The 27,966-nt window shown below is 41.8% G+C and overlaps 1 protein-coding gene across 2 annotated transcripts in view; it reads right to left on the bottom strand.

The window, feature by feature from the left end:
* Positions 1 to 13,309: 13,309 nt before the first annotated feature.
* GALNT7 (polypeptide N-acetylgalactosaminyltransferase 7) overlaps positions 13,310 to 27,966 on the bottom strand; it is a 147,747-nt gene continuing 133,090 nt past the window's right edge. For both annotated transcript variants that reach the window (XM_063458167.1, XM_063458168.1), the window contains exons 12-13: positions 25,695 to 25,823; positions 13,310 to 17,576 (exon numbers count right to left, since the gene is read on the bottom strand). In XM_063458167.1, the coding sequence (XP_063314237.1) occupies positions 17,439 to 17,576; positions 25,695 to 25,823 (267 nt within the window). In that variant the 3' untranslated portion in view covers positions 13,310 to 17,438. The remainder of the gene's footprint in view (positions 17,577 to 25,694; positions 25,824 to 27,966) is intronic.

Below are 27,966 nucleotides of genomic sequence, written 5' to 3' on the forward strand. Positions count from 1 at the left end.
GGTCACGTGAGTGACCCAGCGTTAAAGCAACAGTACCACAATCACAGTGGGAGGCTTAGATATCTCCCACGTGTGATTGTTAATTCTGATTGGAAGTTATCCAATCAGAATTAAACCTAGGGTATTTATACTTACCTTTCCTGTTCCTCCCTGCCCTGTTGTGGTCTTTGCTGTATAGTATTGATTCGGAACTTGTGATTTCTGGTTACGTACTCTCTGGCTTGTTCAACTGACTTTGTGACTTTCTCCTACCCCTTTGACCTCGGCTTGTTTATCGTTATCCTGTCTTTTGGTTCCCCTGACTCGGCTTGTCTCCTGACTATTCTGTGTGTGCTTAGCCTGGCCACTCTAAGGTCCGGTACGGCACCTTTTCTGTGTGTGTGTGTGTCTGTTAGCGTGTTGGGTTCCCGGAATCGTGACAGGAGGAAGGGGTTATTCCCTTACCTTTTTTCCAGCGCCGTCGCTGGGACTCTCCTCCCTCTTCTGACGTCCCTGGCTGAATGCACATGCGCGGCAAGAGCTGCGCACGCATTCAGCCAGTCCATAGGAAAGCATTCTCAATGCTTTCCTATGGACGCTGGCGTCTTCTCTTTGTGAAAATCAATGAGACAGCCACTAGAGGCTGGATTAATCCTATTGTAAACATAAACAACATATTTACAGCAAAAAGGGTTAAACCTAGCTGGACCTGGCACCCAGACCACTTCATTAAGCTGAAATGGTCTGGGTGCCTATAGTGGTCCTTTAAAGGCAGGGCTGGATTTACGTCAGGTCCCTGGAGGCACAAACTTCTAAGGCGATCCACAACCCCAAAAAACACAGATAAAGTAAAATGAACTTTTAAACAGACACTCTGGGCACCCTCAAGGCATCCCCTCAAGGTAAGAGTACATCCAGGGGCCTCCTGGCACCATAACAACGTCATTTAAATTAGGATTCTGTAATGGGACATTGGAAGCCTAAAAACATTGTAAAAATATATATTCATATTTGACAACTGCATATGTGTATAAATGTATGTATGTGGATATTTCTGGACACCATATAAGCCTAAATGAAGTTGTTATGGTGCTAGCAGGCCCCCGGGCACACTTTTACCTTAAGTCGTTAAACCGTTCTTACCCCAAAAGTGTTGCCTCCAGTGTCGATCTCCAGGTCCCCCAGGCAGCATCCGGCTTTTGAATCTCAGTTATAGGAAGCATGGAGAGCTGTCGGGCAGTGGTTCCACAGATTGGTTAGAGCGGTCAGCTAACGCTGTGAGCCAATCAGTAGCTCCCCCAATATTTGACAACTGCATATGTGTATAAATGTATGTATGTGCATATTTCTGTACATATATTGTGTTTGAGTCTGAGTATAGGGAGTGTATGCAAGTGTGTAAATGTTAATGTTAGAAGGAGTTAAGGTAAAGGGGGTTAATGTCAGAATAAGATTGCATTAGTAGTTTAGTGTTAAGAAGATGAAAAGCTTGAGGGGGTTAAGGTTGTGATATAAGGGCTGTTTAGGATCATTGACTTTAGGGTTAGATTTGGATTCAATTTCGTATTTTGGCACATGTGGTTTTTAGTTTTTAAGATGAGTTAAACATAGGACTAAGGTAAAGAGTTTATTTTCAGATTTATACTTTCAGTGCAGGAATTTGAGGCTCTCCTATATCTTCTGTAGACTAGTCACCTCTGATTAATAGCAAGGCTGCAGGAATGACTTGACAGTGTGAATTACTCATTGTTCCTGCTCCTCCTGCAAGGCATTTCATGTATGAGTTCAGTATGGTATAAAGAAAGCAATGCCTTGTGGGTGTCCTCAAGTCCAGGTGGTGGTCTGCTCAGTAGATATGTAAAAGAAGAGGACATGGAAACTCAATATAGTGTAGTATCTTCTGACAGTTGGTGAAAAAGGTATAGAAACGCACTTATGTTTTTTTGGAGCTATAGCTCAGCTCTAGATGATCCCCGCCTATGTTGGTCCAGTAGGGCCTTGGCAGATGGTATGTATAGATCTGATCTCAGTAATAGTGTGTGAGTGTCGAAGCTGGGAGGCAGCAGATAACCGTTTTAGACGTAAGTAAACAACATAAAACAGAAAATAATGCTCACTGATAAAAACAAAATTAAAATAAAATAAAAGAAGAGGTAATCACAAATGAGGAGAAAATGTGTTTTTTGTCTCAATCCCAATCGCATAGGTGGTATAATCCCCATCAAGGATATGGTTTGAGTGGTCCTCTTGTTAAAATCTTCTAAAAACTTACAGGAGGGTCCAGAATAGGTAATCCAATTGCAGTTTGAACATCTGTATGGACTCTGATAAAACCACCTCTTCAGGCAGAGAATTCCATATCCTTATTGCTCTTACTGTAAAAAAAACTTTTCTTTGCCTTAGATGAAATCTCATTTTTTCCAGCCTAAATGTGTGACCTCGTGTCCTATGTATAGCCCTGTTTATGAATAGATTTCAAGATAACGGTTTGTACTGGCTTCGAATATATTTGTATAATGTTATCATAACCCCTCAGAGGCACCGTTTTTCCAAACTGAGGAGATTTACATTTTTTAACCTTTCTTCGTAACTAAAATGCTCCATTCCTTTTATCAATTTTGTAGCTCGTCTCTGCACTTTTTCTAGTGCCATAATATCCTTTTTTAGAACAGGTGCCCAAAATTGTACAGCATATTCAAGGTGTGGTCTTACCAGCGATTTATAAAGAGGCAAAATTATATTTTCATCCCGAGAATTTATGCCCCTGTTTATACATGACAAAACCTTACTGGCCTTAGCAACTGCAGATTGATTGTCTATAACAGTGATGGCGAACCTTTTTGAGCCCGAGTGCCCAAACTGCAATACATGCCAACTTTTTTCCCCTGAAAGTGCCAACACAGCAATTAAACCTGAATACTGAGGATTAAGTTTAGAAAAAACAAGTACATTTGTCCGAACTAGTTAACATCTTTTGTTTTAAAAGAACACAACAGAGAGTTCAATGATACAAATTTTAAATAATGATATAAATAGATAAAATTAAGCTTATATTTATTAGTATCTCCAACAAATGCAATGCATACACACAGACTGCTGATCACATTCATACACCGACTGCTTAATACATACACACACCGACACACAGATAGACTGCTAAATACACACACAGTCCGCTAAATACACACACACACACACACACACATACACACAGTCCGCTGAATACACACACACTGCTAAATACACACACTGCTGAATACATACACTGCTGAATACACACACAGTCTGCTGAATACACACGCAGTCTGCTGAATACACACTCAGTCAGCTGAATACACACACACACACTGCTGAATACATAAAGACTGCTGAATACACACACACATATACTGCATTGAGGGGTGCAGTGTATGTGTTTGTGTGGTTTGTGTGTAAGGGTGTGGAGTGCTGTGTGTGTGGGGGGTAGGGGTGCTGTATGTGGCGGGGTAGCAGTGCTGTGTGAGGGGTAGCGCGGTGCTGTTTGTGGAGGGGTAGTGGTGCTGTGTGGGGGGGGTAGCAGTGCTGTGTGGGGGGGTAGGGGTGTTTTGTGTGTGGGGGTGGTAGGGGTGCTGTGCGTGTGTGGAGTAGGGGTGCTGTGTGTGTGTGGGGCAGGGGTGCTGTGTGTGTGGTGGTAGGGGTGCTGTGTGTGTGGGGGTGCTGTGTGTGTGGGGGGTAGGGGTGCTGTGTGTGGGGGTAGTGGGGTAAGGGTGCTGTGTGTGGGGGGTAGGGTGCTGTGTGTGGGGGGTAGGGGTGCTGTGTGTGTGGGGGTAGGGGTGCTGTTTGTGGGGGGGAGAGGACGGGGTGCTGTGTGTGGGGGGTAGGGTGCTGTGTGTTGGGGTAGAGGTGCGGTGTGTTGGGGCTAGTGGTGCTGTGTGTGGGGGTGTAGGGGTGCTGTGTTGGGGGGATAGGGGTGCTGTGTTGGGAGGGGTAGGGGTGCTGTGCTGGGGGTAGGGGTGCTGTGTTGGGGGGGTAGGGGTGCTGTGTTGGGGGGGTTGAATTTTACCATTAATGACAACTCGTTGTATTCTATCCTTAAGCCACTGTTCTACCCAAGAACAAGAATAATCATCTAGACCAATTTCTTTTAGTTTGAAGACTAACCTATTGTGAGGAACCGTATAAAATGCCTTGGCAAAATGCAAGTAGTTCACATCCACTGCAACACCCTGATCTATACTTCTACTTACTTCTTCGTAGAATGCAATTAGGTTAGTTTGACATGACCTATGTTTCATAAGACCATGCTGATTATTGCTAATAACAAAGTTCTTCCCAATGAATTCCTGAATAATATCTCTTAATAGCCCTTCAAATACTTTCCCATTCACAGAAGTTAAGCTGACAGGTCTATAATTTCCAGGCAAGGATTTTGAACCCTTTTTAAATATAGAAACGACATCTGCATTCCTCCAATCCTCCGGTACAATATCTGAAACAAAAGAATCTTGAAAAATTAAATACAGAAGTTTACTTATTTCACCACTTAGCTCTTTAAGTACTCGTGGGTGAATACCGTCAGACCACGGAGCTTTATTTACAATAATTTTCTTTAACAGCTGTAGCACCTTGTCATGAGTTACCCAATCACAAGTTATCTGCAAGTTTTTTGCAGCAATTATTTGCATATCTTTTGCCGTAGGATCCTCATTAATATATACTGAAGAAAATGAGTTATTTAAAATTTCTGCCTTTTCCTGATCTTCACCTAACAGACACACAGCGTGGGAAATGACACAGAGCACTCTGATTGGTGGATTGCTCTGTATAATTTTACACAGCGTGGGAAAGTTCTTTGGAATTTCCCACGCTGTGTAAAATTACAAAGAGCACTCTGATTGGTTACTTAATCCACCAATCAGAGTGCCCTGTGTCATTTTACACAGCGTGTGAAAAAAAATTTTGCGCTTCTTTTTTATTTTACTTTTTATTTTATTTTTTTAAAGTGCGTCTGGATTTTTATTTGCCCATTTTTGGGGCTGAAAAAAGAATATTTTAGAAGAAAGAAGACATCAAATGGTAAGTCTATTTTTTTTTACAGGTATTTAGACAAGGGTCATTATTTTTAGGATGATGGGGGTAGGTAGGGGTATTTTTTTGAGGGGAGGGGGGTGACTAGGGGTTTGGGAACCCCTAGTCACCTGGGGGGATTTTTATTTAGTTTCCCCCCTGTTATTTAGGGCCCCCATCCGTCACGCAGGGGTGGGGGCCGAGGGGAGGACATTAGGTCACCCCCAATTTTATTTATGCCCCCCACCCACCGCTCAGGGGTGGGGGCCAGGTGGGAGGACATTAGGTCCCCCCCTTATTGTTATTTAGGGCCCCCACCCACCGTTTAGGGCTGGGGGCCGGGGGGGAACAATAGGTCCTCCCTTTAGTTGAAAAGCCCCCACTCGCACGTCACGGGTGGGGGCTCAGGAGGGGGGAATTTTTTTTTAACGGTATAGCGAGTAGGGGCATAATTTACTAATACTAAGTGACCAGCTTCTATAGAGGCTGGGTCACATGCTGCACTGGCCAATCACAGCCAAGCCACTAGTAGGCATGGCTGTGATGGCTTCTAAGGGCACACGAGTCAAACTCTTGTTGATTGGCTGCACTGCAGCCTTTCAAAACGCGTCATTAAATTGCCGAAATCCGAATTCCAACCCGAACATACAGTGATATGTCCGTGTTCGGGTCTGGGGTCCAAAAAACTTAATGTTCGGTACGAACCCGAACTATTCAGTTCGCTCAACTCTACATACAAACACACCCCACTACCCTTCTTGTTTTTCCTATTCTTCCTAAATAACGTGTACCCATTTAAGTTAACTGTCTCATCCCACCATGTTTCTGTTATGCCTATTATATTATATTGTTTAGTTATGCTATTGCCTCGAGTTCCCCCATTTTGTTATATAGGCTTGTTGCATTAGTAAGTATACATTTTATATAATCATGAGTCATTTGTACATTTTGTGAATTTTCATCAATATTACATACCTCCTCTGTTCTGAGCTTTCCCCTCCCCCATCTCCACCCCACTTATACTGAGCTAAAGCCCATCTCATTTCTATCCTATCTCCATTTTCTAGATTGTTTTGACCCTCCCTTCTACTACTAGTTTAAAATCTAGCCATCCTATCCCCCAGCACAGCAGACCCTCTTCCGTTTAGGTGCAATCCATCATGACTATACAGGTTGTACCCAAGCGCAAAAACGGCCAAGTGCTCTAAAAACTCAAAATTCTCTTTCCTGCACCAAGACTTCAGCCACGCATTGACCTCTCTAATCTCCCGCTGCCTTTCTGCTGTAGCACGCGGCACAGGTAATATTTCTAAAAAATATTACCTTGGAGGTCCTTTTCTTTAGGTTACTTCCTAGTTCCCTGAACTCATTCTTTAGGACCTTCCATTTTCCTCTGACTTTGTCATTGGTACCAAAATGGGCCATGACAGCTTGGTCATCCCCAGCCCCTCCCAATAACCCCTCCACTCTGTCGGCAACATGCACCCGGGAGCAGGGCCGCCATCAGGGGGTGACAACCATGACGGTTGTCACAGGCCCGGCGGGCCCCATTTTCCCTCTCTGCACACATAGATAGTGAATATCGCTATGTGTGCAGCCGCAGGCCCCCGGCTGCCGGTTACCGCAGAGGGGGCCCAGGCAGCACACTGCTTCTCCTCTTTGCTAATAACTCTCGCGAGACCCGGTTGCCATGGCAACGCTCTGCGGGTCTCGCGAGAGTTATTGGAGGAGAGAAGAGAAGCTGTGTGCTGCCTGGGCCCCCTCTGCGGTAACAGGGAGCCAGGGGGCCCCCCACCGGACCACCAAGGATCATGGAATCTCCCCCCTCCATGGACACAGGTAAGCAGGGAGGGGGGAGAAATAATGTAATTAAATTTTATTTAAAAAAATATTTTTTTATGTGAAAATGCCCCTTCCTCCCCCTCCCCCCCAGATTGCACATTTACACAACACACACACACACTACATACACTGACACAACACACACACACTACATACACTAACACAACACAACACACACACACTACATACACACACACTGACACAACACACACACACACTACATACGCTGACAACACACACACACTAACACAACACACACACTACATACACTAACACAACACACACACACACTAACACAACACACACACTACATACACTGACACAACACACACACTGCATACACTGACACAACACACTACATACACTGACAAAACACACACACTGCATACACCAACACAACACACACTGCATACACTAACACAACACACACTGCATACACTAACACAACACACACTCTGCATACACTGACACAACACACACTGCATACACTGACACAACACACACTCTGCATACACTGACACAACACACACACGCTGCGTACACTAACACAACACACACTGCATGCACTAACACACACACTCTGCATACACTAACACAACACACTCTGCATACACCAACACAACACACACTGCATACACTAACACAACACACACACTGCATACACTAACACAACACACACACACTGCATACACTAACACAACACACACTCTGCATACAATGACACAACACACACTGCATACACTAACACAACACACACTGCATACACTAACACAACACACACTCTGCATACACTAACACAACACACACTGCATACACTAACACAACACACACTGCATACACTGACACAACACACACTGCATACACTAATACAACACACACTGCATACACTAACACACACACTGCATACACTAATACAACACACACACTGCATACACTAACACTGCATACACTAATACAACACACACACACTGCATACACTAACACAACACACACTGCATACACTAACACAACACACACTCTGCATACACTGACACAACACACACACACACTGCATACACTAACACAACACACGCTGCATACACTAACACAACACATACACTGCATACACTAACACAACACACACTGCATACACTAACACAACACACACTCTGCATACACTGACACAACACACACTGCATACACTAATATAACACACACTGCATACACTAATACAACACACACACTGCATACACTAACACAACACACACACTGCATACAATAACACAACACACACTCTGCATACACTGACACAACACACACACACTGCATACACTAACACAACACACACTCTACATACACTAACACAACACACACTGCATACCCTAACACAATACACACTGCATACACTAACACAACACACACTCTGCATACACTGACACGACACGCACTGCATACACTAATACAACACACACTGCATACACTAACACACACACACTGCATACACTAATACAACACACACACTGCATACACTAACACAACACACACACTGCATACACTAATACAACACACACACTGCATACACTAATACAACACACACTGCATACACTAACACACACACACACACTGCATACACTAATACACTAATACAATACACACACTGCATTCACTAATACAACATGCACTCTGCATACACTACACACTAACACACTCACTGCATCCACTATACTGACACACACTCTGCATTCGCTACACTTTAACACACTCTGCATTCACTACACTAACACACACTCTGCATCCACTACACACTAACACACTCTCTGCATACACTACACATTAACACTCTGCATTCACTACACGAACACACACTCTGCAGCCGCTACACACTAACACACTCTCTGCATTCACTACACATTAACACACTCTCTGCATTCACTACACTAACACACTCTCAGCATTCACTACACATTAACACACACACACTGCATTCACTACAAATTTACACACACACACTACATTCATTACACTGACACACTCTGCATTCACTACACCCTAACACACACTCTGCATTTATTACACACTAACACACACTCTGCATTCACTAAACTATGCACACACTCTGGATTCACTATACTGACACACACTCTGCATTCACTACACTAACATACACTCTGCATCAACTGTACACATAACATCCACTACACAAACATCCTGTATTCACAGTACACACACTACATCCACCACAAATTGAAACACTGCATTCACTATACACAGACACTGCGTCTAATACACACACTACATCCACTACAGACACTGCATCCACTAAACACATTTCATCTAGTACATACAAACACTACATCCACTACACAAACACACACTACACCACTGTACACACACTACATCCACTACTCAAACACTCTCTGCATTCACTACACATTAACACTCTGCATTCACTACACTAACACACACTCTGCATCCGCTACACACTAACACACCCTCTGCATTCACTACACACTAACACACTGCATTCACTACACTAACACACACTCTGCATCCGCTACACACTAACACACACTCTGCATTCACTAAACTATGCACACACTCTGGATTCACTTTACTGACACACACTCTGCATTAACTGTACACACAGCATCCACTGCACAAACATCCTGTATTCACAGTACACACACTACATCCACCACAAATTGAAACACTCTGCATTCACTATACACAGACACTGCATCTAATACACACACTACATCCACTAGACACTGCATCCACCCAAACACATTTCCTCTAGTACATACAAACACACACTACATCACTGTACACACACTGCATCCACTGCACAAACAGTATCTTATACACACAAACACTACATCCATTACACACATTCTAATTCACTTCCACTATACACACCACATTCAGTCCTGCATCATTGTCAGCGGACTAGGTAGGGCGTGGGTGGGCCCGGGAGAGAGGGGGCAGGGGCCCAGACCTTGTGCTTTGTCAGGGGCCCCAAAATTTCTGATGGCAGCCCTGCCCGGGAGACAGAAAACTGTCCGGTTGAGACGAACAGAGTGGCAGATTACCCTATCTACTCTGTTAATAAGAGAGTCCCCTACCACTACAACCTGTCTAGCCTTCCTTACCCTCTCAACCCCACCCGTAGTAGAGGGGCTGTTCCCACGGATGTTAGAAGGAACAGCTTCCTGCAGTACAGCTACTCCTGAGCTGATGCTCCCAACATCTTCACTCAAATGGGCAAATCTGTTAAGCTGCACAAGATCAGGACTAGCTAAACCTTTCCTCTTCTCTCCCCCCTGCTTCCTCACCCCACTGTTACCCAATTATGTGCCTGCTCACCAGCTGTCTCATCTCCTCCCACTCCACTACCTGCACCCACTAAGCTCTGCTCAGTGGGCAGCAGACTCCTCTCAAGATTGTCAATCTCCCTCAGTGTTGCAATTTGCCTCTTCAGATCTCCAATCTGAGCTTCCAGAAAAGCCACTCGCTCACACCCACCACAGAGGTATGGAGCCCGGGCAGATTCATCCAGGCATGTAGCAGGATGTGCACTGATACACTAATACATTAGTGCATTTTGCCAAATAGCAGGCTTTACCACCCTGTCCCTGCTTTCTATTGCCCTCTATATCCATCTTTATTCATTCCTCCTCCCCCCATATCTGTTTTGGTGGGGATTATTCCACCCACGCCCTATCCATAGAGCAATTCGCCTGCTCTGGAACAAGGGAGTACAATATTTGCTATCTATATTCCTGGTATTTTAAACTGTGAACACTATTTGTCGTTTCTTTTTATATTTTATGGTCCTCACACAACTGAGAACCTATATTCACCCATATTCACGTATCCTTTAAAGTGGGGATTGTACCACTGCACGCTATCCATACTGGAGCTAGTTCTAGCTCCATAAAACGTGAGTAGGACCATATCTTATCCATTTTATACTCTCCCTGTTAGAATATACTGTACCGTCATCTCCTTTCTTTTTCCACATACGGATCCACTGCTGATCATCTCTGACATCCCGATAGAAGAATCCTGGTTGAACCTCCGGATACCACCCCTGGCTAACTTGCATCCATATTTGAATACTAGTGTTGGGCTTATCCAACCTCTGGACTTTAAAATCTGGACATTTCTGTATATACAATCATATTTTCCCAATTTAGGTTGTTTTTCTCTGCACTTTTGGTTATATGACTCTGTGGCGCTACCCCTTCTGTTGTTTTTACTTTTTTTACTGTCACCTAAGCGCGGAAGAGGGATCCCCACTTCTGGGGTTAGCTGCCTCCCAATAATTTTATTTTAAACTAGCAATTGTTATTAGCGTTGTCCCTTTTTTCTATATTTCTTATTTATCAAAGAGTTCCCTGCTCCTTGGCGAAACGCGTTAGTGTATTAGTGTGTTTCATCATATTATTTTAATAGGTCTCTAGTGGCTCTTTGAGAGACAGCCACTAAAGGCAGTCTTAACATTGCAACAATGTAAACATTGCAGTTTTTTTTTTAAACTGCAGTGTTTTACAATGCAGGGTAAAGGGAACAGGAACAATTAGATAAAGTGTAGGTGCCTATAGTCTTCCTTTAAGGCTGACTGGACTATAGAGGACACTGACCAATGCTTTCCTGTGAGAATTCTGGTGACGCTAAAAGGCCTCATGCATAGCGTGAGGACGTCCAGCGTCATTTAGATGACCAAAATTTGTCTAAGCACCCGGAAAACCCTCTAGTGAATGTTTTGTATACTGCCACTAGAGGAGGGGCAGTAATTACCACTGTAGGGTTAAGGGAGATGGGACATTGCACCCAGACCACTTCAATGAGCTGAAGTGGTCTGGGTGCCTACAGTGTCTCTTTATGCTCAAAAAGACTTTCTTTGACTTTTTTTTACCTTTCTCTCATTCTGATATTTACGTAGCCATCTAGAAACTAAAACCATGGACCAACACTGGCTCATTCCTACCAAAGGGATCTATTGATGTGGTCACTGCAAGGCATGCAGATACATATCACCGAGCAAGTCTACTAAGTCTGACCGAACAAATATAACAGTCAACACAAATGCCTTTGTGAATTGCAGTACCACCAAAGTCATATACTTAATTACCTGCTCTTGTGAAAAACAATACATTGGTAAGACCTACCAGGAATTTAGACGACATTTACTCCAACATATTAACTCAGTCAATAGCTCTGGTAATTTCACCCCCATCGCCAGGCACTTGATTAATTTTCACTACGCTCATTCAAACAACTTGCGATTTCAGGCCATTGAAAAATGAATCTCCACCTCACGCAAAGGCAATTTTAACCTCCAATTACTTCAAAGAGAATCCAGATTCATTTACAAATACCAAACGATGGCACCCAAGGGGTTAAATTAAGAATTTAATTATACCCCATTCATTCACTCATAATATAAGCTCTCTCAACTTTTCTCCTAATCAAACCAACTATTTACATAAGTAATCTAACCAGACCAAAGTCTTAGATATACATGGCACAAACTATTTGTTTATACTATTTTCTGTCAATAATAACCTCCCCTATATAATATTCACCATTAATGTATGCATCAATAAATTAAGACACCTCTATCATACCAAATTACCTATTCTTCAACCGTATGCACTTGCATACTGCTTAACTAAGTGTCAGATAGATTCTGTTTACCTTTGGTAAACACAGGTGCCCTCAAAGGCACAGATTAGCTAATACAATGAGCAGTATTCTACATTTCTACATACTTCTAGCAGATGCTATATAGAGACTGAGCACTGTTTAGCCGAGCATTCCCCCTGGCAACTAGGATATTATGTTGTATCTTACCAATATTAGTTACCAAGTATACTTTATCCCTCACAGGACACGTTTCGCACATAGTGTTGCCACTTAAATCATGTAAATATATATATATTTTTTGCTTTTCTAGCACTCTACATATTGTTAATAGATCACTAAGTATCATTGTATTCAATTATTATATTTCCTGTGTGGTTATATTCTATTGCCACCTCTTGGTTACAATATAATCCTTTTTACTAATTGATATATTAAAAGCTATGTTTTATTATCGTACGACTTCTATTTTGGGCTAAAAATCCTTTCTCCCCTCAAACGTTTATTCACTACTTGGGTCCATACCCTACCCCTTTAGCCCAGAGACCCTTGTATTATTCTTCCACCTTTTTTTGTTAATTGACAGTTTGTAACAATTTCCACCACAGTGTTCTAAGTGTTTGTCAGGGTGGCATTTCATATGAACGACCACGAGGTGGTGGCCATCTTGTTCCCGCAAACACAGGCAGAGGTGTTTGGGCATCGATCTCCTGGAACTAAAATTGGACATGCAACCTCCCGAACATATAGCCACCAATACTACACAACACTTTGTTGAATGAACTTTAGTATAGCAGATCAGATGAAGCACACACAGTAGAAACACAAATTAAAATATTTATTCTTGCACCTAGAAAAACAAGCATCCCCCAAATTAACAGATAAATTCCCCAAATATATCCCTAATAAAATTTATTTTGAATTTATACAATTTCTACAGAAAATTACAGTGTATCAAAATCTGCATAAATCAAACTTAAAAAAAATGAGTAGAAATGCATAGTGATGTTATCAGATTACAAATAAAAATCATGAGATCGGTTTCAGACGACAGTAGGAAAACATTACAAACAGTATGAGATTACAACGTGCTTAATGATTAGTAAGGTGTGCAGTCTCAATATACACATTTAAATTCACAGATAGTTGTTTTGTTTGTTTTAATTGCACAAAATACCCATTTAAAATACACACAAACTGCACTGGAAGTGCCTTCTTTCTTACAATGATGCATAGTGCGCAATACAGAGACCTGCATGACTCAAGAGTCCTTCTCTATATTCACAAGTGCCTGTGCCTTGTAGTTTTTCTGCATCATTGATATTATTTCTACATACTGTACAGTAAAGACAACACGGAGGAACGAGTTTTATTACTGTGCGAGGACATCCCTACCATAACTACTTTAGTACTTATTAACACAGGACAGCAGCTTTTATTTGATTTATTTTTGTATGTACCGGTCTTCTCAGCACTTATACTGATTTTCAGGTGAACTTCTTTGGTTTTAACCACTTTGTTTATGACTTGCTTAAAATATTGCTTTTAATCAGTGAATCTCCTTAGGAGATGACTTTTTTTGTAATGTACTTCTAGTAATCAATTTCTCGTCAATCAAGGGGTGACAGTAGTCCTGTCTATTATGCATTTGAGATTTAATATACAATTATGGCAGCCTGCCATTAAAGAAAATATATATATAAAAAAAATGAAAACAGCATCTATATAGTACAATAGCATGTATAATCCAGCACAAATGAAACATTATGGAGCGTTTTATTTCTTAGCCTGATATATAATAGAACAGTGTATATGTTATCAGACAAGAACACTTTCCACTCAACTGCAGTCCAGAATTCTAAGAAATTGGGTGCAATACATAAACACACTCCTTTCTAGAACACAGTTTGCTTAAAGGGACACAATAGGCATCCAGACAACTTCAACAAAGTGGTCTGTATGCAGGGACATTGTCCCCTTAACCTGCAATGTAAAACGCTGCAGTTTTAGAGAAACTAAGACTGCCAATAGTGTATGTCTCCTAGCCACTAGAGGCCCTTCCTGCATTTTCACGTGCACCTTAGGTACACCATCACCTTGATGACACTGGAGGAGGTCCCGAGGGGCCTTGGTGCTGGCATCAGGTAAGTGAAATAATTTTTAACCCTTTCTTGACCAGGGGTGCAGAGGCAGAAGAACACTATAGTGTGTTTCCTGCATTTTCACTGAGTTGGACCTTCAATGCTTTCCTTTGGGGAACACCTAATGCTCACAGGAGAAGGGGAAGAAATAAACATTAGTGTTAGGAATAGAGTTTTGTATTCCTAACAAAATTGTCTTCCTTTAAGCACTAATATTATGCTATTCATACTTATCTATTGGTTTTTCATAGGACTGGAAAGGTGTATATATCAACATAGTTGATTCTTATTAAAGTTGGAGACTTAAATTGGTCTGATAACTTGTAATCACATACTTCGCATCTATTATTATTACTTGTCCTTTACACATATGACAATGACAAAACCAATTAACATCAAATAGTAGAATTCATTTTGGAAGCTCGTATTTGTCATACTGGTATTTATCTTTGTATGGTTTAAGCGGATTAATACGATGTGTAATAATATTTTACTGAACACTTAGTACTGGGAACCAGTCTGTCAACAAATGTCAGAAAGTTGTCCAGTAAGGAAATGTGGGATGCATATTATCTAATGAAATGGAGTGTGTAATATCTGATCCTCTATATGAAAGGATTTAGATATTTCTATACCCTAGAATCAACAAACACTAACAGGGGTATTCACTTAAATAAGAATTTAAAATGAATTTCAAATTCTAGACCAAAAATAGGCAAATCAAAAAAATTCTCCATGTGAGCTCTAAGTCAGATAATTTGGAATTAAATTTGAAATTCACTTTGAATTCTCACTTTAAAGAAATACCCTGTATGTTTTAAGATGTTGTTCAGCAGTGCTGCTCCTATTACCAAGACATGGGCTATAGCGTTGTGTGTTTACTATGATGTGAAGTCCAGACCAAAATGAAACCATTTATTTAATAGAAAAATGTCTATGGCACTCATATTTTTGAGATGATATTCAGTAGAGGAAATGTGCTAACTTCATTGCCCTTTTGCATGAAACAACAGTGTGTTCCAGATTTAATAATTTTTATGGCTGCATTACTAACTTGGTGTTATATGGCTACTACTAAACTCCATACTATGATAGCCTTTAGCTACATTTCAAATCCTATTTTAGAGTCTATGATTACTCAATCCTTTGTGTTGATGCCAACATACAATGGTTTTATGTATTCCATATAATTGAACAAGTGCTTAAGCTCTCTAAGGTATGGCTAGAAAATCACACTGTTTATCTGAATATTTACAGCCACGTATCTTGCAAATCACTTTGTAGATTAGTACTCAATCAGTAGCTTTTAATGTTCAGGGACAACATATTCAATGTTTAGAGTGATTAATCCTAAATAAACAAACACCATTTAGCAGCTTGTTTCTGTACCACTTTTCTTCTAAAATAGATGCCAGATTACAATGGTTTGGTGAATGTCAAATAGTTGTCGTAATGGATTAAAAATAACAAAAAACATTTAACATTTTGTGTACAGTACATTAGATTGAGGGTTTACTGGCATGTCTATATATTGCATAATGCTCTTTTGATTACTCAGGTATAGTACAGGACCTACATACAGGTTCAGGATGTTAGGACAGCCAAGAGTGTCTCCTGTCACTTGGTTGCTAATAAAGACTGTGACATTGACATTACAACTGGGATAAGCTATCTCTATTTTAACATACTAGGTTTAAGAATCTGATGGACAAAGAAGACATTTTCTTGAGCTTCAGCACATTGTATGCCTACATAACAAGGATTGACATAACACTATTTTGGTGCTATTTGCCAACTCTCTCAATGTAAGATCCTTAAACACTAAATGTGGGATCTTTGTCAGGGTATAGATGGCATCATTTATATGAGAGCATGTATATGCATACAGATTATTTACTGCAAACCTCTCTTAATTTGAATAGTGGTTAGAGGAGAAGACTAAGAAGCCAAGGATAAAGTGACATCACAAGTTGATGATCTCTTAAAAAATTGATGACATTCTGTCCTCTCTCTCCACCACTATTGATATGAAGCAATTCAACCTATATTCCAAAAATATAAGAAGCAGAATTTTGATTATATGCATAAAACAAAGAAAGGGATGTTCAAAAGCAAAAAAAATTATCTGGACAGCCATCGTTTCATTGGGTGGTGGGCATTCTTAAAACTAAACGGCATCAACACTCAATACTTAGTCCTCGAGTTCTTCAAATTTAGGCGATGTACAAAGTTTTCCTATGTAGATATTAGGACTATTGAAGTCTAAGTCAGTTCCTATTAGACATACATTGTCTAAAATACAAAACAAAAAAGAGGCACTAAAAATTATGCTTTTCATTTTCTGATTTTCCATTCTGAACAGCAGCACGGACAAAGGCCACCGTAGCTTAAAGGAGCTGTGGCAGTGCTTTGAAAATAAAATAAAAGTGAATATTAAATAAAGATCGAGACAATCACCAAAAAACATGAATGTCTGGCTACCCAAAATCATTTTCAAGTGTGAGTTAAAAACTACCTTCAAACCCCTGAGTATATTCCCCCAAAAAATAGTCTTTAGCTTTGTTCCTACAAACAGAGCTAGAAGCACTTTTACTAACATTATCTTGAAACAAGATGATGTAAACGTCTAAAAAGTCTTAAGGTAAAAGCAGTCTTGTAAACATTAACTGCGGGATGACGGGATGACACATTTCTCATAGGTGTCCAGTATTCTTCATTGAGTGGAGAAGATTGAGGACTGTACAAAGTTAACAATTGCAGCAGGTTTCAGGCCATATTCTGCCATACATATGTCAGCTTCCAGTTCTAGACGCTTAGGATGTTGTTCATTTCCCATTTTTGCGTCTTTTTGCTGGAATCACAGTCTGACATAAATACTTGATGTAAAACTTCGGAACGGTCCAAACATTTTCCGTTAGGAATATAAAGGAATCTATGCATGCTCTAAAGGGAAAGAAGAAAACAAAAATAAATTAGCAATTACATTCCTTGCTAAATGCGGAAAGTCCCTCATAGTTTCGTTTTGTCTGTTGATAAGTGCGCAATCTTGGACTATTAATCTTGAGATCACGTGACTGACAATGACTAAATTTAAGGCTGGTTTTAAGCTGATAACAATTTTTATCTTTGGTAGTATTACTGATAGAAAAAGGTTGTGACATTTTGGATTTTGAGAACGTTGAAAACTCCCAAGCAATATTGGCCAAATGTCAGAAAAAAAATATTGATTGGATAATGACAGTCATTGTGATCATTGTGAACTAAATATTTATATTCCCTTTTATTACTAGAATAAAACATCAGATTAAATGTACCAATATACACATGACCTTTCACTTTGAAGCTTAGGAAAGTCTGACTTTTTCACAAGGTCAAGTTTGTCCATTTAATTTAATTAATATACAAAAATTGAAGCACTTCATATGAATCAGATGTAGCTAATGAAATTACAGCCATTACATATTCATTTTTAACTAAATGACCAGAGTTTTAAGCTATATGTACAGATCTCTTAAAAAGGTAATCATTGCTTATTTAAAAATGACACCAATGAATAAAAAAAAAAAAAGAAGATATATTTAGTACATTTAGGGGTTAATTAAAAAAATTATCAAAAAGTCCTGAAATGTGACGGTTACCGTTTCAAGAGACACTGTAGGCACTATTATAATTTCATCTTATTGAACTGGTTATAGTGCCTGGAATCCCCTTGCACTGTCCATCCAGTGTTAAACCATTTTTGAGCAGTTTAACAATGAATAAGGTTGCCAGGCTTCCCATAGCCATGCCCCTGCTGGAGGTGTGGCTAAAGCAAAGATTACATACTTCCTGGTAGCCATACCAAATCATAACTTCAACGGTACTGTGATAGTGTGAATGCGGTCAGACGCTACTCTCAGCCAATCACAGCCGCCCACTGCCACTCAGTCTAATGCTTCCTCACTAGCACAAGCAGCACAGAGAGGAAGGACTGCTGGGGACTCTTTTTGTAGCAGCAAAACATTAAAAACACAAATACATACAATTGGTGGAACACTTTGGGCGGATCTGTTGGAGAAATATATCACATAGAGTAATATAGTGTCAGGATCGGGACAGGGATCCAACACGCAGAGTACAAACAGTAGCCAGATACGTATACCGGACCTTAGAATGGCCGGACTAACGTAAGTAGTACAGTATAGAATGGTCAAAGACAAGCCGAGGTCGAGGGTAACAGAAGACAGGTAAGCGAGAGACAAGCCGAATCAAGGGTAACAGAGATAAGCAGAGTAAGGTAAACAAGCCGGGTCAAAACCAAAAGGGATAATAGAATACACAAGCACTGAGTGACTAGAACAAGCTAGAACCACGACAGGGCAATGAGCTAATGAAAGAAGCTCTGTTAAATACCCTGTTCAGAGCAGTAACCACGCCTCCAAGGCGTCCTGATTGGTCCTGCAGCCATTGACTGACAGGTTGTTCCGGGGGAGTGTCCTGATGACTACTTCCTGCCTAGATGCTGTAAAAGGCAGTCACTCCCTCGCGGCCGGCCTAGCATGACCGGATAGACCGCGGGGAAGGGAGCCATCAGACCGTCTGGATGGAGGAACAGCTAAGTCTCTACCTCTTTCGGAGGTAGAGACCACAGGTACCCTGACAGTACCCCCCCTCTCAGATACGCCCACCGGGCGGAATGAACCGGGACGAGATGGGAAGCGAGAGTGATACGCCCTGCGGAGACGGGGAGCATGAACATCCTCCTGAGGTACCCAACTCCTCTCCTCAGGACCATATCCCTTCCAATCAACCAGATATTGTACTCTCCCCCGGGAGATTCGAGAATCAATAATAGAGTTAACCTCATACTCCTCCTGACCCTCCACCTGAACGGGGCGAGGAGGGGCTATTGTGGAGGAAAATCTGTTACATATGAGTGGTTTCAGCAATGAAACGTGAAACGAGTTCGGGATGCGTAAGGTATTAGGAAGAGCTAAACGATACGCAACTGGATTGATACGGGTCAGCACCCTGTAGGGTCCAATATAACGAGGAGCGAACTTCATGGAGGGCACTTTTAAACGGATGTTCCTCGTGCTCAGCCATACCCTATCACCTGGAACAAAGACCGGAGCCGCCCTTCTACGTTTATCAGCGTGTTTCTTGACCAACATAGAGTTGTGCACAAGGATTTGTCGAGTTTGATCCCACAACTTCCTCAAATTGGCAACATGAACATCAACCGACGGCACCCCCTGGGAAGGGGAATCCGAAGGAAGAATAGACGGATGAAAACCATAATTCATGAAGAAGGGGCTTGAATGAGTAGAATCGCAAACGAGATTGTTGTGTGCAAACTCCGCCCAAGGAATCAAACCGACCCAATCATCCTGGTGTTCAGAAACAAAGCATCGTAAATATTGTTCAATTTTCTGGTTGGTACGTTCAGCAGCTCCGTTAGACTGAGGATGATAGGCAGAAGAAAAGTTTAATTTAATACCAAGTTGAGAGCAGAAGGACCTCCAAAAGCGGGAAACAAATTGGGAGCCTCTGTCCGATACAATTTGAGAGGGTATCCCGTGTAGGCGAAAAATCTCCTTAGCGAATATCTCTGCCAATTCAGGAGAAGACGGGAGTTTAGGCAGGGGAATGAAGTGTGCCATCTTAGTAAACCTGTCAACCACGGTGAGGATAACAGTCTGTCTTTTAGAGATGGGTAGATCGACAATAAAGTCCATGGCCAAACAGGACCATGGTTTTTCAGGAACCTCCAAGGGTTGCAGGAATCCACATGGAAGCGTATGGGGTTGTTTGGTTTTAGTACAAACTTCACATGCAGCGATGAACTCCTCAATATCCCTCCGTAAAGCAGGCCACCAGAAGTCCTTAGAGATCAACGCGTAAGTTTTGCGAATACCAGGATGTCCCGCCATCTTGCTATTATGTAAACACTGTAAAAGTTCCAGTTGAAGAGCAGGAGGAACGAAATGACGGCCCGCAGGAGTCTGTTTAGGTGCTAGATGTTGCAACTTAATGATCTCGGCCAGTAATGGAGAATGAATCCTGAGATTCGTATTAGCAATGATATTGCATTTCGGAACTATAGAAGAAAGAACTGGTTCAGGTACAGTAGAAGGTTCATATTGGCGAGATAATGCATCGGCTTTAGAGTTTTTAGAACCAGGTCTGTAAGTCAGTACATAATTGAAGTGAGTCAGGAATAAGGACCAACGAGCTTGTCTAGAGGATAAGCGCTTAGCCTCCCCAATATAGGACAAGTTTTTGTGGTCCGTCAAAATCGTAATAGGGTGTAGGGTCCCCTCCAACAAATGTCTCCACTCCTTTAAGGCTTTAATGACTGCTAACAGTTCCCTTTCCCCGATGTCATATCTGCTCTCAGGCCCAGAAAATTTCTTAGAGAAGAAACCACAAGGGTGTAACGGTTTATCCACCCCTAACCTTTGAGACAGAACAGCCCCAACTGCTGTCTCAGAGGCATCGACCTCGAGCAAGAAAGGCAGAGTCGTATCAGGATGGACTAGAATGGGAGCCGAGGCAAAAAGTTCCTTGAGAGTCTTGAAAGCACCCAGAGCTTCCTTAGACCAGAACTTAGTATCAGCCCCTTGTTTGGTCATATTGGTAATAGGCGCAATGATAGAGGAGTATCCTTTAATGAAGCGCCTATAGTAGTTGGAAAAACCAATAAACCTCTGGATAGCCTTGAGTCCTTTGGGCAAGGGCCAGTCTAAAATAGATTGAAGTTTTACAGGATCCATTTTAAAACCCTCCCCAGAAATCACGTATCCAAGAAAGTCTACCTGAGACTGATCAAAACTGCACTTCTCCAATTTGCAATATAGACCATGTTGCAGCAGCTTGTGTAATACCTTCCTGACCTGTCTATGGTGAGTCTCAATCTCCTTAGAGTGTATTAGTATGTCGTCCAGGTAAACAATAACACAATCATGCTGAAACTCCCTAAGTACCTCATTAATCAAATCTTGAAATACTGCAGGAGCATTGCATAGTCCAAATGGCATAACAGTGTATTCGTAATGGCCATACCGGGTATTGAATGCCGTCATCCACTCGTGACCTTGCTGGATTCTCACCAAATTGTAAGCCCCTCTGAGATCTAACTTGGCGAAGATTTTGGAGCCCTTAAGACGATCAAATAACTCGGAAATCAGTGGGATAGGATAGGCATTTCTGACAGTTATTTTATTCAAGCCTCGGTAATCGATACAAGGTCTCAGCGTGCCATCCTTCTTCTTAATGAAAAAGAACCCAGCCCCGGCCGGAGAAGAAGACCTCCTGATGAATCCCTTTTCTAAATTCTCCCGAATATACTCCTCTAGAACCGAGTTTTCCTGAACAGACAAAGGATATACATGGCCCCTCGGAGGCATAGTGCCGGGTAGAAGCTTAATCTTACAGTCAAATGACCTGTGTGGAGGCAAAGAATCAGCATTCTTCTTGTCAAACACTGCCCTTAAGTCTAGGTAAAGGTCTGGTATTTGTCTTTCTGTGGACTGAGTAGGATTCTCCGGTATGTTAATATTAGCTAATGGAGAAACCTTGCACAAACACCGATCCTGGCAGCCCTGGCCCCACGAGAGTATCTCTCCTAACTCCCAATCGATAATAGGGTTATGTTTTTTCAACCATGGGTACCCCAGAACTATGGGAACGGAAGGAGACGAAATGAGCAGAAGAGATAAATTCTCCACGTGTAGGATACCCACATTTAAATTAATGGGTATGGTCTCACGAAAGATAACAGGGTCTAGTAGTGGTCTACCATCTATGGCCTCAACGGCCAAAGGTGTCTCCCTTAGCTGGGATGGGAAATTGTTCTTACTAGCAAAGGCTTGGTCGATAAAATTCTCAGCAGCACCGGAATCTATCAATGCCATAGCCCTTACTACTTCCTTCCCCCAAGTTAAGGAAACTGGTAGCAGAAGCCTGTGATCTTTATAATCAGGAGTAGAGGACAAAATAGAAACACCCAAGGCCTGTCCTCTAGAGAGACTTAGGTGCGAGCGTTTCCCGGGCGGTTAGAACAGTTCGAGAGTAAATGACCCTTGGCTCCACAATACATACACAAACCCTCTCTTCTCCTGTGCTGTCTTTCCTCCTCAGAGAGGCGGGTATACCCTTTCTGCATAGGTTCAGTAAGCAAAGATATCGTGGAGTCAGGACTTGGAACAGCGGGAGCTAACCTAAAAGAAGGTCTCTGGTTCCTCTCTCGAGTGTTCTGTCTCTCTCTTAGACGTTAATCTATACGAGAGATGAACGAAATTAAATCCTCTAAATTCTCAGGGAGTTCTCTGGTAGCAACCTCATCAAGGATTACATCAGATAGGCCATTCAAAAATACATCCATATACGCCTGCTCATTCCACTTGATTTCTGCCGCCAGAGACCTGAACTCTAGTGCATAATCCACCAGTGTTTGGTTCTCCTGTCTCAGACGCAACAGTAATCTGGCTGCATTAACCCTTCTACCTGGAGGGTCAAATGTTCTTCTAAAAGCAGCTACAAATGCGTTATAGTTATAAACTAATGGATTATCGTTCTCCCATAGTGGGTTGGCCCTTCTCAGAGCTTTCTCAATGAGTAGGGTGATAATAAATCCTACTTTTGCCCTATCTGTAGGATAAGAGCGAGGTTGCAATTCAAAGTGGATACTAATTTGGTTTAAAAAACCACGACACTTCTCAGGAGCCCCACCATAGCGTACTGGGGGGGTAATGTGAGAAGAAGCACCCACTGTGGCTACCTCTAGACCTGAACCGACAGGAGAAACAGGGGTATTACGTATCTCCTCTGGTGGGTTATTGGCACAAGCTAATAGAGCCTGTAGCGCAAGCGCCATCTGATCCATTCTGTGATCCATGGCTTCAAACCTAGGATCAGGAGCAGCCAGCTGACTGTTTGTACTTGCAGGATCCATTGGCCCTGTCGTAATGTCAGGATCGGGACAGGGATCCAACACGCAGAGTACAAACAGTAGCCAGATACGTATACCGGACCTTAGAATGGCCGGACTAACGTAAGTAGTACAGTATAGAATGGTCAAAGACAAGCCGAGGTCGAGGGTAACAGAAGACAGGTAAGCGAGAGACAAGCCGAATCAAGGGTAACAGAGATAAGCAGAGTAAGGTAAACAAGCCGGGTCAAAACCAAAAGGGATAATAGAATACACAAGCACTGAGTGACTAGAACAAGCTAGAACCACGACAGGGCAATGAGCTAATGAAAGAAGCTCTGTTAAATACCCTGTTCAGAGCAGTAACCACGCCTCCAAGGCGTCCTGATTGGTCCTGCAGCCATTGACTGACAGGTTGTTCCGGGGGAGTGTCCTGATGACTACTTCCTGCCTAGATGCTGTAAAAGGCAGTCACTCCCTCGCGGCCGGCCTAGCATGACCGGATAGACCGCGGGGAAGGGAGCCATCAGACCGTCTGGATGGAGGAACAGCTAAGTCTCTACCTCTTTCGGAGGTAGAGACCACAGGTACCCTGACATATAGTAAGAGAAAACAAACTAATTTAAAATCGAGAGTAAATACTCACAAACATGGAGCCAAATATAATCATAAGGCTCTCATGAGTAGCGCAGGAGGACTCTTTTAGGACGTCCTCAATCCTGCTTCTTGATGTGGTTTTTTTGGATGTGGGTCTTGCCTAGCCTTTATCAGCATCTAAGTGGCACATTTACTGTGCCACTTAGATGGAAGCCTCTAGTAAGGCTTCCAGTAAATGTGCCACTTAGATGCTGATAAAGGCTAGGCAAGACCCACATCCAAAAAAACCACATCAAGAAGCAGGATTGAGGACGTCCTAAAAGAGTCCTCCTGCGCTACTCATGAGAGCCTTATGATTATATTTGGCTCCATGTTTGTGAGTATTTACTCTCGATTTTAAATTAGTTTGTTTTCTCTTACTATATTACTCTATGTGATATATTTCTCCAACAGATCCACCCAAAGTGTTCCACCAATTGTATGTATTTGTATTTTGATATTTAGAGTGGTACAAGGGGTTCCCACTCAGGTGGTTTATAGCACTGGTTGCTAACACTTTCTTTCCCGCATATTGTGTATTGTATCTTTTTCTCAAAACATTAAAAACAGTTTAATGGGGGGGGGGGGGGGGGAAGGGGGAGGCAGGGCCTGGCTGCCAAGCCGCATGGTTGCGTGATGACTGAGCTCTGTATGGAAAGTCATGCTATAAGGTAAAAACAACTACATACCATGCAAATATCAGCAATCTAAAAGCTGTAGGTATCATGCACGTGACTCTACCTTCCCTCTGAAGCTATTTGGTCGTGTGCATGGCAGCCTGAACCCAAAGAGTTTTTGCGGCCTACCTGTGGGTGCGGGTGTGGGAGAGGCGGCCGATATCACGCTGGAGCACGCGGATGCAGTAGGGGTTCCCATTCCCTCCCTGCCGGTTAGGGTCATCCCGGCATCAGCAATCAAAAACCCAGCCTACCAACTCCTAGAGATACTATAACTTAGCACCTGCTCTTGCCACATGAACTCAGCCCCTTCACATGAGCTAAGATGGTGGATTCCATATCTTTTGCCTCACCACGAGGCCAAATGGAGCCTGTCCTATCGCGCCTACATAAAATATTTGAGGAATTCTGGCTGAGAATAAGTCTTCGACAAAATAGGATGGCGAAGCAGACAGGGGATAAAACCCAGCGGCACTATTCACCTCTCGGGGCAATGAGCTTGACGCCATGCAATACATGGCAGATCATGTCTGCCCTCAAACTCCGGATGCCCCGGCAGAGGAACTCCCGACCATCTGATGCAAGGATTCACCCTAAGCGACCTGCTGCTGCCTGAATAGCAAATGTCAGATCTTGTATTGCATATTGTATTTCTATATACCTTGATACTGCTGTTGTGGCGTACTAAGGATGTTTGTTCATTTTGTGCACAACAAAAATAAAATTGAAAAAACAAGAAACAAACAGTTTAATGCTGAATAGAGCTGAAGGACAGCAGAAGGAAACTCCAGGACAATTCTGATCTCAGCATTGCTGCAGTGGATGTTGTAAACATACCTTGAAATATTGCCATTCCTTATATTCATTTAAATTACAATGTGTAATCATCACTTTAGATCCATCTGAGTCTTTTGTTAGACACTGATCATATTGCATCAATTGATTTGCTTCATTAATTCGGAAAAGCTAGGAAAAAACAAACAAAATTAAATAACAATCATTTTATATTTAACATTTCTAGTAGAACGCACTAGTAAATGCTTAGGAAGAATAGCAATTGAAAACTACTACTACATTATGACAATTACAAAAAAAAAAATTGCATTATATTGTAAAACCAAACTTTATAATACACACACACGATACATAACAGGATAGCATGTACTATGGGAAAATAATGGTTTTGAAGACATCATAATAATAACGATAAACCACTGATGTTTCATTATTTTTCCTTAAAACATGCTTCACTGTTATGTGTCTTTTATATTAAGGTTTTTTTGTTTTTTAAGGTTAGGGTAAGATTAATGAGAGTTACACTCCCATGCTACAGCTGAAAAATTAGACAAAACGTAAGCATTGCTGTAGGGTCTTTGGACCAAAACCACATCATTAAATTAAGCCTTTAGTACAACTCTGCTACCAGAGGTGATATGAAGGCAGAGGGTCTGGGAAGACAGACTTGCTCTGTTTTTATAGTCTCCACTGCACTCCTGGAGTATACCAAGCGACTTCTCCATTTTGGCTTTATTTTTGTTAAATAAATCAATACACAGTGTAATATGTCATGTGTTGTTGTTCACCTGAGGTTGTATTTGCCTAATTTTAGGACATGCTAAGGAACAGAAGATTGTTATTATGTTCAGATATGTAAAACCAAAGAATTCAAAGAGGGTGTACTTTATTTTTCCCATGACACTGTTGGGAAGAAATGCTTTCACTATTTCTACATTAATTCACATGCTGCTTTCTGTTTAAATAGTAGGATCCCAGTTTTAGGTGCCGTTGCCACAAATGTAGCTAGAGCATGACTTGCAAAAATGTATCTGCTTTTGTAACACACGTTAAAAGGGAGTTTTGTAATATTCACCAATACACATTTGGCATTAGTGAATACTACACATTTGGCCGTTACTGTACTTTGACAGATTAAATGTATAGAAATAACAAACAAGCAATATTATACGTGGTACAGCAGACGAATATCCCACATGGTGCAAGAAATAGGAAAAAATGTATCCATAAAATATATTCATAAAGCCTGTAAGGGAACATGTTTAATGTTAAAAAATAAAAGATATTTATTATTAACTTTTTAGAGTAGAGTTTCTTCTTTTAAAAAAAAAAAAAAAAACACCATAAAACTTGTCTGTAACCTGGAATCCAACCCCAGGGCATTCTCCTCTCTGCAGCAGCTCCCCTCTCGTAAAGTTATGCTCAGGGGCGTAACTAGGAATCACAGGGATCCGGTGCAAGCATCAAAGAAGGGCCCGCCCTTACCACCCCTCCTCGGTTCCCTAAGCAATACACCTGAGTAGGATGGTGTGGAGGAAAAGAATGATTGTGCCACTGGCGACACGTAGGGGAAGGACCATATTTTTACTTACACACACATTCACTGATTTGACACATATACACTGGAAGACACACACTCTCTCTGATACCAAGACACACACATACACATTCTCTCGCACACTCAAAAATTATTATTATTATTATTTTTTATAAAGTCCACCCTACCTTACAGAGAGCTGGAGTGGATCCTTACACTAGGTCATATTTGTGCTCTTCTTGTACTTGAACTGCCTACGCCGTTTTGTGATGCTAGGGTTGGAGTGACATCATGTAATGCCTCCCAACATGACAGCAGGACGGGCGAGGAAGCAGTGCAGGAAGAGAATGTAGATTATAGATACCTTGCTGCCACCTTCTACATTCTCTCCTTGGACACTGTTTAGTCAGATTATGCACCTGCGGTCCGGTTAAGCATGCTTAGAGCACCTTTGGGACCCTCAAGAGGCAGCTGGCTGTGCACTAAGATGGCCAGCCTGCCAGCTCTTGGGCCCCCATGACAGGCGGAATACAGAGGACCCGGTTGCACTTGCGACATCCGCGACCCTTGTAGTTCAACCACGTTATGATGACTTTTCTCCAATCTAATGCATAGGGGACCTAGAATGAACTTGCTGTGCTCCACCAGAAGAACTGAATTAAATGCTTCTCTCTATAGAAAACTAATTCGCAAAATAAACCCCAAATACAACAGAAGAAAATTCAAATACATAATACAAGTGTTGTTCTGCAAATGTCGAATGAGCCAGTTCATATG

Source organism: Pelobates fuscus, chromosome 6 (genome assembly GCF_036172605.1).
Source record: "Pelobates fuscus isolate aPelFus1 chromosome 6, aPelFus1.pri, whole genome shotgun sequence".
In the NCBI taxonomy this organism is placed as follows: Eukaryota; Metazoa; Chordata; class Amphibia; order Anura; family Pelobatidae; genus Pelobates; species Pelobates fuscus.